The sequence below is a fragment of the Lemur catta genome, chromosome 1 (assembly GCF_020740605.2).
Source record: "Lemur catta isolate mLemCat1 chromosome 1, mLemCat1.pri, whole genome shotgun sequence".
Classification (NCBI taxonomy): Eukaryota; Metazoa; Chordata; class Mammalia; order Primates; family Lemuridae; genus Lemur; species Lemur catta.
In genome coordinates this window covers 260,368,118-260,386,453 of record NC_059128.1, presented here as the reverse complement: position 1 = coordinate 260,386,453, position 18,336 = coordinate 260,368,118, and the positions used below count along the sequence as shown (strand labels likewise).

Sequence of the window (18,336 nt, the reverse complement as noted above, 5' to 3'; positions counted from 1 at the left end):
AACAAATATCTCTCTGCCAAATGTTTGGCTTAAATTCTCATATCCTTTTTTTCTGATACAATGTGATTTATGTATACACTTATTAACTGCACATTTTGCATTTGACATTCTTTTATTAATTGAAAGTTTTGAAATCTACACCTAATAAGAAAAAAATATTTTCCAATGGGAAATTAATATGACTATTTTACTTCTAGAGAGTATAATTTCACGGCATATTACACTATGCCAAATCTCTGTAATGTTATCTACAATAAAAATATTTATTAAATACTATTTTAAGAGTATATTAACATAAAATTTACAAGACCAAGAATGAAAAAGCATTATCTGAAGAGTATTTTTTCCAATTTAGACAAAATAAGTACTCAAAACAATATATAAAACACAGTGAACTTGAAATCAAATTAAGAATAGCCTTAATCCCTTAACTTTTAAATTACTTTTACTCTTTATTATATAATTAGTATACATTGTTTTAATTAGAAAACACATAATATGGACCTACTAACTGGGTATATAAGCTTCTAAACTTTATATTCATATGCTAATATAAATTCATATAAATAAGAATATATACTTTTAAAAATATTTGTGTCATATATATTGTTTTATAACCTCTTTTTCACATAATAAATCATCATGCCCCTTACATATGAAATCCAACTCACATATTTTATATTTAAAATATTTTTCTCAAAGTTTAAGTTGTCAAGTTTTATAATTATTCAAGACAATTATGCATTCCAATCAATTTTTAAAATTAAAAAGACAAAACCTAATTCATGTAATTTCTCAAATCCTTCACAAAACAAGCCTAAGTATGCATTCTTTTTTTTTTTTCATTTAAAATTCTTGGCATTAAATATTAGCCACAAGTAATGAGGGAGGTAATGGATTTTAATTAAGTCTTTACATCTTAATATAAATATGTCCTACAAAGTAGTTTCCAAAGTAACATTCAAAGACATTAAAAAGTATCAGTAAAAAGAAAAAAATATGTGTCTTTGCTAAGCATAGTATTTTAAGACATCTCCTACTACACAGTAATCTAAGATCATTTAGAAAGAAGTATCCTATTGATATTGTGCCAAGGGAAATTATCTGAGAAAGCTGGTACATTCTGCTACCCAAGGGCTGAGTTACACTAGAGTCACAAGACCCATCTGAGCTGTGTGCCTTTGGAAAATCATTTAACCTCTTGAAAGCTAAATTTCTTCTTCAGTAAGATAGAGTTACCACTGCCTCCAAATAGCTATTCAGAGGATTACGGTTAGTTATAATTTAAAGGGTTTTTTTTAATCAACATTGTTTAGAAATAAAATCAACTTATTTAGTCCTTAGATGGATCAAATTGTTTCAAACTAAAAAGTTTCAGATATTAAATCAAAAATCACATTATAGCACACATCTTAGAATTCTGCCTATTTTTTTAAAATATATATATTTAAACATACTATCATACTATAGATCAGAGGTTGGCAAACTATAGCCCATGGGACAAATCTAGCTGGTAGGCTGTTTTTGTAAATCAAGATTTATTGGAACACAGCCATGCTCATTGTATAATGTATTAGCTATGGCTGCTTTTGCACTACAACACCAAAGTTGAGTATTTGTGACAGAAACCACACAGCTAACAAAGCCAAAAATATTTACTATTAGCTCTTTACAAAAAAAGTATGCTGACTCCTGTTATAAATTACTGTTAGTTGAATTGGGCAGTGTATCCAAAAGGGATTAGGGCAAGAAAGAAAATCAAAAAAATATTAAAATATACACCTAAATTGAATGCCCCATAACGCCATTCTAAAATCCTAAAACTCTAAGCCTAATTGCAATCAAAACTAAAATATGAAGATTTGGGTTATATAAAATTTAAAAACAACACAGACGCATATTAATAATTTAGAGTAACAAAGTACATCTTATTACTTCTTAAAATTAATTCAAGCCAATTATTATTTCAGTTATAAACAATACTTATATCTGCTTTATACAAATTATGTTTTTACCTGCTAATGGCTTGTTCCTCATCAGTTATTCCAGTCTCCCTGAATGCCCTGTTTGATTCCGCCAAACTCAAGGCAATTGCTCTCTGAAGATCATCTTTATCATCTCCAGTGAGATCAATCACATCTGAAAAGCAAAACTATCTTTCTCAAAATTAAAAGTAAACAAAATGAAAGGTAATTCTTATCACGGAGATTTTATACTCAATATACCTTTTCAAACCAAAGTCAGCACTAACTTAATTTTGTATTTCTTTTATAAGAGCCTATCTAAAAAGAATGCAAACACATTTTAAACTGTTTATACTTGGCAACTCAATGTTTTCTATAAAATATACCTAAAGCAGTAAGAGCAGATACATTTTTCATTACAGAAGAATCTCAGTATTACTATGAGGTCTCTTATTAAAAGCTAATAAGCAGAAAGACTGCTGAGAACAGTTTTTCAACAAAAATTAAAATCAACATAATTAAACATTTATATTTATGCATCATGAAGTTAAACCAATTACATACAAATTACATTTTGTCCAAACTACCATCTATATGTGATTTGTCAAATTATAATAATAATTGAGCCCTCAAAAATTTATGTTTCAGAAACTGACCACAGATACATGTTTAAATATACATTTTTTAAAGTCTGGAAGAATGTGCCAGCCTGTTAATAATGGTTAACTCCAAGGAAAGGAGTTAGGTGAGGAAGAAGTGCAAAGATCTTTCATTTCAATTTTAAATACTTCTGTATCATCTAAATTATTTAATAAGCATGCAGTCTTTATAATTTAAAACAAGATTCTTATTTCACAAAAACAAAGAAATATACAAATGAATGAAACTAATCAGCCCTAACAAAAGATAATAGTCTTGATGCTATAAGTATTTTTCCAAAGAATAAAGGTTACAACTAATACCACTTTCAATAAAACCACTTTTAATACAATTTTCCAATTGTATGATGCTCAATTTTCTTAAGACAGAAGATGCCAATGATACATACTCCAATATCGTTAAAACAATGATACGAACTATAGTATACTGTTAAGTAGAGAAGTGGTAAAAAGCTACAAAACAATATGATAAAGAGAAAGAAGTGTATCTGTTATTATCTTTGCATGGTTGGGATTATGTTTGTTTGTATTTTAGAGATGTTTTGTATTCATTTTGTTTATCTGTATTTTAGACATGTTAAAAAATTATTTATTTTTCTTTGTAATCACAGAATTTTACAAAAGGGAAACAAACAAAAGGCATAGAGGATGGGAGATAAGGTACTTTCATTTTACCATCTGGCTATGAAGTTTTATATAGATACTGGAAAAGAATATTCCACATTTAATGAGAAAAATATAACATATACTGATGGCTTCAAAAGTCTACTTCTATTGTTATTCATCCATACTTTTTTCTCCAAAGAGTAGCTAACAAGAATATTTAAAATATTAGAAAAAATAGCTGGCCATTCTTTTTTGTTGTTGCTGTTAAATGTCTTTAGAGAGTATAATAAAATCACACAAATATGTATTAAGTAGGGCCAAAAAATTCAATCAAGTAAAATGAAGAGAGTCATACAGAAAAGTAATTGAAATGATGGAGCATCTTACATATGCCAGCAGGCCAAAGGACTGGCTACAAGATCCAAGTCCACCCAGACCCCGAATGAAGATACCGGGTGTCCCCTGGAACTGGACAGTCTAGCTCAAATGCCGATGAAGCAGAGGCTAGGACTAGGTAGGTATGAGAAGCCTCATAAAAATGAGAGCTATCTTGGTCATCAAAATGTCTATAACTGGAGTAAATAGAGAATAATGAGAGGAATAATTTGAAAATCACCAAGAAGCAGAAAAACAGGTTTTAGGGATATTATCAATTTGCCCTCAGACTCCATTCTCTCAACCTCTTAGTGTGTTTTCTTCAACTACAGAAACTAAAAAGACTAAAAAAAAAAAAAAAAGCTATCCTCCCTACTCACTTGCAGTCAGAGTTCTGGATAAAATCTAGATTACACCAATTGGATGCACTAAGGAGATTTGCAGGGGAGAAGCAAGGGGGAAGTCATCATCCTGCTGCCTTTGGCTGTTTTCTCCAGCATGGTTGAACTGTCCCATAGCAGCATTCCAGTATCCAATTTCCAGCTTCAGGGATGTCAAGAGGTGGGGCAGAAGTGGCAACTAGCCTCTGCATTCCAATGCCCAGGCATAGTTCAGTGGCAGTTACCTAATCCTGGTTTCCTGTTTCCTGGACTGCAGCTAAAGAGGTACGTTCTTGAACACAGTAGTCCTACAGGCAGCCTTCCTAACTGTGGCAGAGGGAGTGGCTTCCCCGGCTGGTGAGTCCAGCAATGATCTGGGAGTCATTTCAGAAGGCTGTGCTAGAGATCCCTCCTCCTGTCCTTCCACCGATTTTTTAAGAACCTAATCCCCTGTATTAAATTCCTTCTCTGAAAATATCTAGAATGTTTACTGTTTCATGACTGACAACTAAACCCAAAGAGCAAGAACAGACACTCATTTAGGAATAGCAACAACTTACATTTACAGCTTTTCATAATTTATCAACTGTAATCCAAGCTATAGAAAAGCAAAAAACCAAGCCAAGATGGGTTTTTCCCCCATCCCATTTCATAAATGAGATAATTAGTTCTGAGAAATGAAGCACAGCATCATAAGAATAGAGAATGGCACACAGGATTCAAATTTAAGTCTTCTAAACTCTTAAATTCAGTGATCTTTCTACCTTATTAGCAGTTCTACAAGTATGGCCCACTGATCTCTGAGGCCCTTTGAAAAAAGTGTATGTGTCGGGAGGTGGGAGAGTCCTTAAGTAAAAAAATTATCCTTAAAATAATACTGAGATGTTATCTGCCTTTTATACTGGGGTCACATTTGCACTAATGATGCAAAACAACAGTGGGTAAAACTGCTGCATCTTAACACAAATCAAGGCAGCAGCACCAAGTTGTATGAGTAATTAATTGTATTACTCACAAATATGCATGCTCACTGTATTTAAAAAAAACAGTTTCTTTTAGCATCATGTCTTTAATGAAAAGGCAAAAACTTATTTTATTAAATCATAAACCTTGAATTATGTGGCATTTTTTAAATTCCATGTGACAAAATAGGAAGTATGCATAAAGTACTTCTACTGCATATCCAAAGCATGCTGTTGCTAAAGAAAAAAATGCTAACTACTGCAACGTTTGATTTACAAGCTGAACTGAATTTTTTACAGACACCATTTTACTTAAAAGAACAACTGACAAACTACAAACTATGATTATTCAAACTTCAGTATTTGGCAGATGTTTTCAAAAATAAAAAAAGTGACTCTATCACTTTAAGGAAAACAAATGAAAGTACTTGTTGACAACAATTAATATGGAATTTTCAAGCAGAGATAAGAACTTTGAAAAACTTGTTTCTACCACTGTGAGTTTTATATCTCCCCAATACTAAAAAGCTTTTTTTAGTGAAATCAGTGGTAATATTAACGAATGCAATTTTTTGTTATACAGTAGACAGTCTTCCAACATTTGGAAGGAAATCTTTTCAAATTACCAATGCACAGTGTTACAAAATCATGCATGGGTAAAAGATTCATTCAAACAGCAAAACAGATTAATGGATTTTAACATAATACAGCAAGTAAAGATCATTGATACCACCATAGAATCACTGATGTGATTTCAGATTCCACATTGCAACTAATCTTTAAGAAATCACCATCCGTTAACTTTTTGGTATAGTATTGAAAGAATATCTGTTATTATCTGAATGGTCAGTTAAAATAACTCCTTCCTTCCTTTTCTAACTTTATATCTATGTTAAGCCAGATTTTCTTCACAAATTTCAACCAAAACAATTATTGGAAAGAATGCAAACCTTCAGAAGAAGATTTGAGACTCTAGCTCTCTCTTAATATGGCAGACATTAGAAATTTGCAACAATATAAAACAATGTATTCTTCTTACTAATTTGAGAAAATATATTTTTCATAAAAATGTTATTTATGCAAATGTAACAGATATTTTAATATGAATTATATGAATTAATATCCTAAAGCTTTCTCAGTTTTAATCTCTAATACAGTAAATATTTTATATAGACAAAACCTCTTTGATGTCCTCAATAATTTCTATGAATAAAAGAGGTCCTGAGATCCAAAATACAAGAACCACTATCTCCTCTATATTCTTAGACATAAATGTTTTTATAAAACAAATCATAACTGAAGATTGTTTTCTTTGGCTTTCCACAACGTGATTAAAAAAAATTCGAATTGGCAAAAGATAAAGATCAGGAGACTGTATGTGAGTAATAACAGATATTTCCTCCTTCCTTCTTTGGTGGGTGTGGGGGAAGAGCTGGGCACATGATTCCTGCATGGCAATAATCACTGTGACAAAGCCAGAGTATCTTAGTAGTAGAAGTAGCTCTCTTAAATAGAATATTCACTCACCATTTTGCCCCCACCCTCAACTCTTCCCTACTGTCTTACACTTGGCCAGCCACACACATTCACATTACCTGCCCAGCCCTTACAACACAGAAAACATAAAAAAATACTTGTACCTTACACTGGTGTAAAAGGATAAAGCTGCTTGTGGCTAAACTGACCACAGTCAATGGCTCCACCTACCCTAGCCTTCTCCAGCATCTCCAATAGTTGAGGGGTTCAGTATATAGGCACATCTGTATCCCAGTTGGGAATTTGAGCCTACACTCCCTGTTATGGAGGAATAGTAGTCTTTAATGCTAGAAAGGTTGGCTGAGACCAGAGACTAAGAGTCCTTAACTGAAAAGCCAGGAGAAGAAATGGAGAAAGTTTATTTATTATCTGTAATTTCACTGTAATTATAATTTTCTCAATGACGTTCCCAATATACTCCATAAAGCTGCTTCTTTCCATAGGATATTTTAGAACACAGCAATCCTGAAAGAATATTGTAACCTACTCACATACTAAATTCATACAATTTTTAATACCAGATACTGAGAAAGTATTAATAAAATGTTATTTCAATTGAGTGGTTAAACCCAAATTTCTTATTTTTCTCAATATAGTGAAACAATAATTTGCATAAAACATGTAATGAATTATCAATTTTATAATGAAAACTAGCCTCCATATTTTCTTATAGGCTTACAAAAGGAACTGAGAATAAGCTTGGCTGTATATAATTCCTCATTGGTAAAAGTCAATTATAAAAATTTAGCCTTTATAAAAATTATATACAAATGCCAGAGCATTGTAAATATTTTTTTATCTGTGCCAAGGTAACATTTTGGTAAAACAGTCAAAACTTTGTTTTTACCAACCCTTCATTTAGCATTAGCGAGAGCTCAATTCAACAGCATATGTGTGGAAGTGTTAGTTAGGTAATGCTATATAAAATCAATCACATTACAAAAGCATATAGGCAGTAATCTACATTCTTAAGAGCGCCAAAATTAAAACATTTTTCCTGTAAAGTCAGAAATACATACCAATACGTGATTCTCTTTCACTTTTGAAGGAATTACCATTTGAATAAAAGTTATATCCCAACTACCAAACATTTCTCGCCTAATTCCAAAGTATATGCAGTCATCAACTCACCAATGAATTAGATTTCAAATATATTCATTGTGCATAGCTCATAATTCACTTTCCTATGAAAATACTATATTAAATGATATAAAGTTTCCAAGTTAGTTCACAAAAGCCTATTTAGACCATAATCCAGATGAATTACAATATACGTAAAGATTTTGAATTCAGAAGGCAAAAAAAAATTCTTCTGTTGTTTTCCTTATCTACATAAGGAGTTATTTTTTCTTAATAAGCCACGTTTATACTTACCACCAGCAAAGATTTCTAGGCAGGGGAGTGACATAAGCAGGAAAAACTCTGGGGAGTTCAGAAGAGAGTTTGTTCAACAAGTGTTGAATAAGAGTTTGATAAGAGGTGTAATAAGAATACGTAGCAGGGCAGAAGCAAGTGAAATAAAAAGTCTGCATACAAAAACTGACAGACCTGCAAACTAAATGGTTATTTTGGTAGATCAGGAGAGTTATTAAAAAAAAAAAAAGAAAAAGAAAAGAAAAAAAACTCGCCACCAGAATAATGGGGATACTCTTAAGAAAGAAAGGCAAATATGAACATCAGATGTGCAGCAGGAGACTAAAAATGAGAATACTGTCATTCCTACCCACATTCACTCAGCTTCAACCAGGCAGACTGTGTTCCTCACCATACACTTAAAGAGCCAACATAGTCCTGCCTCAGGCCCTGGCTCAGGATGCACACCCCTCAGATAGCAACCGGGTTCATTCCTGCACTTTGCTCAGGTATGTGTACAAATCTATCCTCATCCAAGAGGCATCTCCTGACCACACTACCTAAAATAGCATACCCTATGCCCAACCCACACCACACCTCTGTCACCCTCTGTTTCTCTGCCCAGCTCTATTGTTCCTCATGAACTTACTACCTGACATTGCTTATTTATTGTGTACTAGCTGTCTTTCCCCTATGTAAACTGAGACTATGTATGGTTTTTTTCATAGCCTCTAAAAGTACCTGATACATTAAGAGACAATTGACAACTATTTGTTGAACAAATAAAGACTATGCAATAGAGATTAAAATTACTGAGTCATCTTCTTAGTGGCACTAATTAGAAGACTCAAGAACATATCCTCTATCCATCCAAAATTTTTGTGAAAGGACAAATAGCATAAGTTATCATGTTAAAAGAACACTTAAAAGCAAGACATTCACAATGTAAATTGTTTCCCATACCACACTCCCATTCTCCCCTGTCTTCAGTCAGCTTACTTAAGATGTTCCAACTTTTCTAATCGTCTCGCTACTAAATTCAGATTTTCTAAAACACTGTTGCATAGAATTTTTTGTGATAATAGAAATGTACTAATGCTAAGGATTTAAAATGCATTCAGTGCAACCTAAGAAACTCAATTTCAGTATTTGAACAGCGCAGCTCTAAATAGTCTAGATCTGTGTTTAATAACAGCCACTAAAATTATAATGGCAACACTGGTAAGTAAGGAAAGTGAGTAGTAAGAGAGTCATTCTAGAGTTCTGTCATTAATTGTTTTTCAACTTGGCTTATAAAAAAGCTGAAATTAATATTCCATATTAGTCAACAAAATGTGCAAAGGCCCATGGCTATCATTCTGCCCAAAAACTAAAGAATGCTCATAAAATTATATAAGTCATTCTATACACAGTTCACATCTAATAGAATGCATCTAATCAGTTTGAAGTGTCTAATTGCATCTAATGAGTTAGAAGTAATTTTCACGCCATTAAGCATCAGTTTTAAGTTTAGCTTTGATTTTTGGTAAATCATCAAAACAGATGTATTACAAATTTCTATGGAAAAAAGACTTAAATGTCATTGCATTATTTTTTTCTATCTTAAGTTACTTGTTTAATAAATTTGGGGAACAAGAAAATATCAGTGTTCAATTAATTAAATTCCAAACTACCATAGTGACTTATCCTCAGTAGGGATAGGGGCACTAGTATGGTACATATTTACCACTTGAGCCTTAAATCACTATTAGTCTGGCCAAGCAATATAACCATAATCAGAATTCCAGGACAGAACCAAAAGGTCTTCCCAAATGATTCAAGTTGTTTTTAGGGAAAAAATACACTGATTATAAATTTTTTAAGAGTCTATCACTTAACACTCACTCCAATGTGTTACACTAATTTCTCTAAAACTTAAGTCAATATGTGGTATTACTTTCTGTGTTAAAATTACCTACCCAAATCCCTCTTATCTTTTGATCCATATTTTGATTGCTCAATTGTAGCACATCTTGTTCTGATAGGCATATACTGTTTTTCTCCTGTTTTAAGAAAGTTCAAAAGAATTTAATGGTCAAGAAATAAAGAATATTACTATTAGATCTCAAATTAGGCAAAAGCCTGTATGGTCATGTCTATGACAGAGTTTGCCAAGACACAAAAACTTTGCAGAATCTGTCCTCTGACTGTTAAGTACATCTATAATACTCAAAACCTTACACTGTGTCCTAATCCCATTTTCATTAATATTTTTGACTGCAGAACTCCAAAACAATTTTATTACCAATTTAAGCTGGGGGCAGAAGGAATTCATTTGACAATCTACAAAATCTAATCTGGACAAGAAACCCAGGTGATGAAAAAAGTTGCCTAGAATATTTGCTGATTTTACTACCAATGATTTCAGCCTTTTCCCATACTCAACAGAGTATTAAATTACAGTATGGAATGTTACCAAAGTAATATAAAGACACCAGGTACACTACTTCTAAATTCCTTGTTACGTAGAGCAGCAGTCCCCAACCTTTTTGGCAGCAGGGACTGATTTCATGGAAGACAATTTTTCCACTGACGGGGGTCGGGAGATGGTTTTGGGATGATTTAAGTGTATTACATTTATCGTGTAGTCAAACCTTTCCACCGATAATCTCTATTTGTAGCTACTCCCCAGCGCTAGCAAGACTGCCCTAGCTCCGCCTCAAATCAGCAGGCACTGGATTCTCATAAAGAGCATGCAACCTAGATCCCTCACATGCATAGTTTACAGTAGGGTTTGTGCTACCAGGAGAATCTAATGCTGGCCCTGTTTTGACAGGAAGCGGAGCTTATGTGGTGACCCAAACAGGCAACAGGGGCGGCTGTAAATACAGGTGAAGCTTCCCTCACTGAACTGCCACTCACCTACTGCTGTATGGCCTGGTTCCTAGCAGGGCAGGTACCAAGGGGAGGGAGCGGCATTGGGTACCACAGATGTAGAGTAGAAGCTTTCTTTGAAATGTTTCTCTTTTTTCCTCAAAAGTGAAAGGTAAAAATACACTAAAAAGGCATACGATTCTTCTACTAACTATTGAAATTGTAATTACTTGTTCAATATTAAATGATGGCTCACAAATATAAGTGCTCTTCAAATCAAGTGACATAATTTATTTTAGCCTCTGATATATCAGATGCACATAAATGAAAATTTCTCCACAAGTTCCAAATATAATTTTTAAGGGATATTAGTTTAAAACTGAATTTTTCTAGTCACCAATAAAATTTTTAAAATGTGTTTTATTTCTTCTAAAAGAGACACTCAGTTATAAGCAGTTATACTGCAGCTTATATCAACAAGGAAATATATGTATTTAGTATTAAATATTTTTATTTCAAAATAAAGATGTTTTGTCAGCACCACAATCAATAGATGACACACTTAAAAGTCAGCATGACTCTGTTTATGCTTTAGCCCTGACTGTAAGAGATTATACTTCAAAAAGAAAAAAGAAAAAAAGTGACTAAAAATAAAAATCTCTGCCATATTTGAAAGAATTAAGTTAAACTGTATTCAACTCTCAAATAACAATGTATTTCATATAAAACTGAGAAAATGCTCAAGAAGTGTTTTTGTATCTATAACAATCCCTTGAAAACTTCCTCACACTGTGATCATTCTATTATTCTACATTCCTACAGCACTTACACAATTTTTTTCAATAGAGGCCTGCATTTGAATATATATTCATTTGTAATTATTTTCTATCTTTCCTTCCCACATGTAAATTTTACCACTCTGGTCCAAGAATTAAAAATACACAAGATTTCATTTCTTCTCCACAGTAATTGCATAATAATCTAAAGAGAGAGTGTTTTTTAAAATACCTGCTGAATGCACAACATCTCCTTACCTTCTCAGTTTTAGACCATGTATACTGTATTATGACACAGTGTTACATTGTCTAAATTTAAGTGCTGAATCAGGGTTATTTCCTAAAGACAGCTATACTTCTAAGAACGTTATAAAACATGGCACAACTATGTTACATGGAAAAGTATTATTGTTGCTCCATCAGCCATTTCTTTTCCAGTTTGATACTGATACTATCATAATACAATCACCACATTAAATTTCTACAACACTTTGCTTCTAAATCTTGAACCAACTTTATGGACATACTATCCCAATTAGCATCTTGAGTAAAAAGACAGCATGTTTTATAGATAAAGAAACCACAACAGAAAGCAATTTACTCAAGACAAGAGTCAATCAGTTGAGATGAAATCAGAAATTCCATTTCTCTACCTTTTATTTCAAGTGGAAAATAAAATTACTTAGTGAATTATTTTTCAAGAGATACATACACACAAAAAATATATTTAATAATCAGCAAATGAGACACATGCCTTTTGAAATTAGGTCACCTTCTCCCTAAAGGCACCTACTCAAATTTCATTTTGTCTTCCATAACATCTTCAGTATTCCTCATCTAAAGTCTTGAACAAGTGTTAACATTTGGCTTAAGTACACAGCAAATGATATCTTCTTTTGTTTCTGACACTTATAATCCAAATTTTCCCCTTTATACACACATATGCTATCTCATGTTACAAAGTGTACTGTCTATATTGAGTTCACAACTACCTTTCGAAAATCTTTTTATCCTTTCAACTAGAACACTAAACTGTGTTTAGCCAATTTCCTATTTGCTCACTTAAACCAGTAGCCTATAAAATTATCCTTTTCTTTTTTCCTTTTACTACCTAACTAGTTTCTTTTTCCCCCTCAAATCTCAAAACCTTGAAAGATTAGATGTTATTCTCAAATACTCATTATTACTATATTTATACCACTTCTGTTTTCCAACTTCTTGCAACAAACTTCTCAACCTCATTCCCTTTTCATTGGTTTTAAAAAGGCTTTTCTACACATATTATCAAAAATAATTCAACAAACATTTTTGAGCACTAATGATGTTCAAGCAAATAATTTCAAAGTAACACAGTACTCATTAAGACAGAAGTATGCCCTGGACACTGGAGAAGCACTTCGTCCAAGCTACAAGCCAGTGAAAATATTCTCCAGGAAACAGCTCCTGAACTAAATCTTTTAAAACCAGAATAAATTAGGCTAGAGAGGGGAAGGCCAGAGGGGATTCCAGACAAAAGAAATAGCAAGTGTAAAGACAGAAACAATAAGTAACACTGGTGTATGAGAACCTCAGGCCATTCTGTATTATCATAGTATAAAATGAGAGGATGAAAGCAGTAGAAAATGAGGCCAGAGATGGGGGCCAAGTCACAGTCTGTCTTGAACTTGTACAGACGCCAGTGGGTGTGTCTGACATATACAAAACTTCTCTCATCACCTATTAACTGTGAGAGAGAGGAGTATTCCAGCTTTGTCTGACATAATATCACTTGTGGAGCAAAAATACCAACATTACCCTGAAAATTAGAAATTAAAATATTTTTTCAATAAACATTAAACAACATTTAATGTCAATCAAAACATATAAACAGGTATGTGAAAGGGCTCTGTCTAGTTGTTTCCTAACTTTGAGATGGTCTATAAACAAAATCAGAAATTCTTTTCAAATACATGTTAATAATCAAACTTTGCAAATCCATAATGTATAAAAATAAATATTTTATATAGTACATTGAGATAGGAAGGTAGCTGAACATATTTTTAAAAACTCTGAGTGCTATATAAGCATAAAGTATTCATATTATGAAGAAAAACTAAAGTCCCATGTAAAATCTTCTGCAGGTGTGTGTGTGTGTGTGTGTGTGTGTGTGTGTGTATGTATATCTCCAAAATACTTTTTCCAAGGCCTTTTGTTTTGTTTTGTTTTGTTTTGTTTAGGATGAAAGAGGATTTTGTTACAAAGTATTAAACTTTTTCCCCAAATCTTTACTTGGAAGAGGGTGAGAGAGAAGGGAAATTGTGTTAAATAGTAAGTCTATCAGTAATGAGACATAATACTTTACCTTCAAAAGTAATACTAAGGCCTCTAACAACACTTAAAATCCACAACAGATTGTGCCCTTTTATGAATATGATAACTGCAGCTGTTCCATATTTCAAAGCAACAAATACTACATGAAATGCTCTAGGAAAGGATAAATAAAATCTTTTCCTTCGAATCTGAAAAAGGGATAACAAAGCTAATAAAAATATATGCTCCTTTAAACTACACTAAAAAGGACCATGTTTAAAGTAGTTCTTTATTTGTTCTTCACCTCTGCTTAAGCAAAATTATTACCAGGAAAAATTTTCAGTACATTTCTATTAAAATAGTAAGAAACAAAAGAAAACTTACTTGTGTCTGCTTGGCTTCCCACACTGATGTATCTATCATTGCCAGGAAGTGCTGTTTGGTAGTAAGTTGTCTCCTCCTGCTGAGGAGTCTTAGCATTCTTCGCAGTAAGGAAAGCCACTGCTAACTCCAAGTTTCCATTACTATCCTTCAAATATCAAGACAGGAGCATCAAATGTTTTGGAATAATTCTATATACTCTAGTAAAATTTATGCAATTTTTTCCATAATAACTAATACTTTATACCAAAATAACTAATACTTTATACCAAAAATCACTTTCAGATTTGAAATTATTCTATTCGTGATTCTAATTTTATAGTGTAAATTCATCATATACAAAGTATACTATACCAACAGTAATTCCTTTTTTATTAATTAAAACTAATAATATAATATGAAAATCAACTCTCTAATTGCTTAGTTTTCCATTACTTTCCTATTGGCTTAATAAAAGTCACAAAGTTAAATTTTTAAACAAATAAACTAAAAAATTGCTTTCTGGAACTTGCCATACAAAAGAGTAGAAAATGAATATTTAAAATATTAATAGTACTTCTGCAAACAAAGACAATAAAAGATATTCCCTTTAATTTGGGTATTAGATACATCCCTTTGGGTAAACCTAACAAGGAAAATGTCAAAGACTCATAGGAAGAAAATAGCAAAATATACTGACGCTTGATAGTATGGAGAGACACACAGAACTCTAGACAGAAATACTCAGCACAGTCAAGATGACAATCCTAACCCAAATTAAATATATACATTTTAAACAGTGCTCATAAAAAATACACCTGCACAAAATTATTCTAAAGTTCATTTAAAAGAAAGCAGATGCTAGAATAAGAATTTTTATTTTTATTTATTTATGTATTTTTTATTTCAGAATATTACCAGGGTACAAATGTTTAGGTTACACACATTGCCTTTGCCCCACCCAAGTCAGAGCTACAAGTGTGTCCATCCCCCTTAAGAATTTTTAAAACAGCAAAATTATGAGAAAAGACTTGCCCAGTTATATCTTTATATTCTCTATATGGTTGACAATAAATAAATAAAATATAACACTAGCTCTAAGACAACTAATTGAAACAACACAGGAAATCAGATATTCATAATGAAGCTATCTTTTTAACAGAAAGCAAAAATACGGAAGGCTGTGCAGGCCCTAAGAATTTAAGCATACACAAGAATATAACAGGAAGCCAGTGGAGGGTTTTGGAAAGGAATGGCGTGGTATGTGGACTTACATTTTAAAAGGTTCACTCTGGTTATGTATTAAGGAGAGAAAGGGCCAAAGCAGAGAGTCCAACATTATTTGCTATTATATTAAATGTGTGAAGTAATAGAAGTAGCATCAGGATAATTCCAAAATTTGAGGCTCAAGTAACTAGAAGAATGAAGTCCCCAATATCTACCCCAACTCTAGTTCTAGCAGCCAGTGAGGAGAGAAAAGAGTGCAGTTTGAAAAGCAGCACTGCCTTCAAGTATGCTACCTGTCACAATCACTCTAAGACTCTTAAATGACCCATACAAAATATAGGCATAACACACTCTATTGTTAGATAAGGAAACTAATCATAACATAAATTGCAATAACAATGTCTAACATTTATTGAGCACTTCATATGCCAAGAAATGTGCCAAGTGTTTTTCATATACTACCTCATATAAAAATAAAAAACTAAATAACGCAGGAATTTACACAAATTCAAGGTCATTTGCTTTGTAGGACTAAAAATAGATTCTCAAATTAAAAGTGCTGAAATTATTAATAATCAATGACACTGTATTGCCCAAAAGTAGACTTCTTGTCAGTATATTACTAAAAGAGTCAACTCATTATGATATATCTTACAAATTTATAATGGGCAACAATTAAGGTTTAAATACACTGTTTTCCCCCAGTTACTGATAACTGAAACAAAAATTTGGGGGGGAAAAAAAAACACCTATGCTCACACAACTGTCATCAAAGGAAATATGGACAACACTTAATTGGTTCTATATGTTTCTCAAGTTAAAAAAAAATAGTGAATTCTCCAAATTTACCCTGGCAAGGTGATAGGTTGTAGCCTCACACTCAGTGATATACAATGAGAAAAGTACTTTCTGAAAATCGACATGGAATGATTTAATCATGCTATTTACCAGAATAAAGAAAGGGCTAGCAATCATCTAAATGTCATAATCATAAAAATTGAGGTGGGACACTTCTGCTTCTTCTCCAAATACTTACAATAGCTTCATAAGCCCTGAATTAATGCCTCAAACAGTACTATTTCATCATTTTCCAGATTGGGAAATAAGGTGAAGCAAAGCTTCTAGTAAAAGAAGCAGAAATCAAGTGTGGCACCCTGGGATCAGGCTGCTTTAGTTTCTATTCCAAGCTCCTCCACATATTAGCTGTGTGATCCTGGGTGAGTTACTTTAACCTCTGTTTCCTCAGAGTCAAAATGGGAAAGAAAATACTACTTATCTCAGAGAGTTATTATGAGGAGGAGTTAGCCCACATAAATTACTTAAAATCGTGCCTGGTACTAGTAAGTGTTTAATAAGTGCTAGTCATTATCATTATGATGATTTTGATTACAATCATCTGAAAAATAAATTATTTCTAGAACCAATGAAGAAATTTTGGCTCAGAATTCAGAATTACCTAATTAACTTTGTCTCGTGAAGCAAGTTCTTAAAGATTGAAACTGTGTATAGGGCTATAACAGCAAAAATGCTATACTGTTTTTAGCCTTTAGTAGCAATATACAAATAATCTTAAAATACTAGTAAATTCTATTTCCTGAATATCCTTCATTCATTTTATCTTTTTCAATGAGATTATCCACATGATTTAATTCATCTGAGTATCTGTGTGGAAATGAGGTTACAACTAAGATATATCCAAAATGATGTACTTTATTTGTTGCATATACTGAAAAGTTTGAAGTTGAATGTTCCTAAGGTAATGGAAACCAATTTATATTTCCCCATTTTGGGAGAAAAAATGTAAGCTTTTGGCCCTCTATTTTCTTTTTTTTTTTTTTTTTTTGAGACAGAGTCTCACTTTGTTGCCCCGGCTAGAGTGAGTGCCGTGGCATCAGCCTAGCTCACAGCAACCTCAGACTCCTGGGCTTAAGCGATCCTACTGTCTCAGCCTCCCGAGTAGCTGGGACTACAGGCATGAGCCACCATGCCCGGCTAATTTTTTTTGTATATATATTTTTAGTTGGCCAGATAATTTCTTTCTATTTTTAGTAGAGACGGGGTCTCACTCTTGCTCAGGCTGGTCTCGAACTCCTGACCTCGAGCGATCCACCCGCCTCGGCCTCCCAGAGCTAGGATTACAGGCGTGAGCCACCGCGCCCGGCCTAATTTTCTACTTTTCCATTTTCCTCCACATTTTCTTCTACCCATCCCACCCTGCACTCCATTTAAACTCTAAAATCACAGCACTAGAGTAAAATCAACCATTAAAATTAGGATTCACATCCCACCATTTTGCCTAAAAAGCATTTCATATATAGGGAAAATATCTGTCATTTAAGAGTATAGTAGGAACATTAGATTGTTGAAAGCTAACGTGCTCAAAATTGCAGTACCTTAAGTGAGGATCTTACTTTGCAGAAGTCCATTCCTATATCTCTACTACTACTATATGGTATAATTTTTTTAAAAGTTTTTTAATTAAAAAACTCCACTTTCAAATATGGTATGCAATAGAGATGAGGGTACATCACAAACTGTATGTCATAAAATAGAGGCCATACCTTCAAGGCTTGCTGTAGTATCTGGGTGTCATTAATCCCAGTAATTTCTCTCAGCTGATTCAAAAACGTCTGCTGGTGCTAGTAAGAAGGGAAAAAACAAAATCATTACACTCCGAACTAAAAATATACAAGGAGAAGAAAATAAATGACCTTTGGGTTAAAAAAAAAAAAAAAAAACAGAAAATGCAGAATAAAGTAAGCTACAGTTAAAAAAAAAAAAAGAAAGAAAGAAAGAAAAGAAAAGAAAAGAAAAATAGAACTTGAGAGAGACAAATCAAACTTTAATCTTTTAGAATGAACCATTCTGTGGAGAGCCCTTACTCCATTTTTCATGTTTCCAAAAGGGAACTTCTTAATATTACTACCCAATAAGTCTTACTGAATTAACAGTTTCTGTCCCATTTTTCACCGCTTCATTTATGCCTCCCAACAAGA

At 32.8% G+C, this 18,336-nt stretch overlaps 1 protein-coding gene across 2 annotated transcripts in view; it reads right to left on the bottom strand.

Annotated features, from left to right (window-relative positions):
- Positions 1-18,336, bottom strand: part of USP25 (ubiquitin specific peptidase 25) — a 134,050-nt gene that overhangs the window by 92,910 nt on the left and 22,804 nt on the right. For both annotated transcript variants that reach the window (XM_045540473.1, XM_045540474.1), the window contains exons 2-4: positions 17,902-17,979; positions 14,138-14,282; positions 2,016-2,139 (exon numbers count right to left, since the gene is read on the bottom strand). In XM_045540473.1, coding sequence (XP_045396429.1) covers positions 2,016-2,139; positions 14,138-14,282; positions 17,902-17,979 — 347 coding nt within the window. The remainder of the gene's footprint in view (positions 1-2,015; positions 2,140-14,137; positions 14,283-17,901; positions 17,980-18,336) is intronic.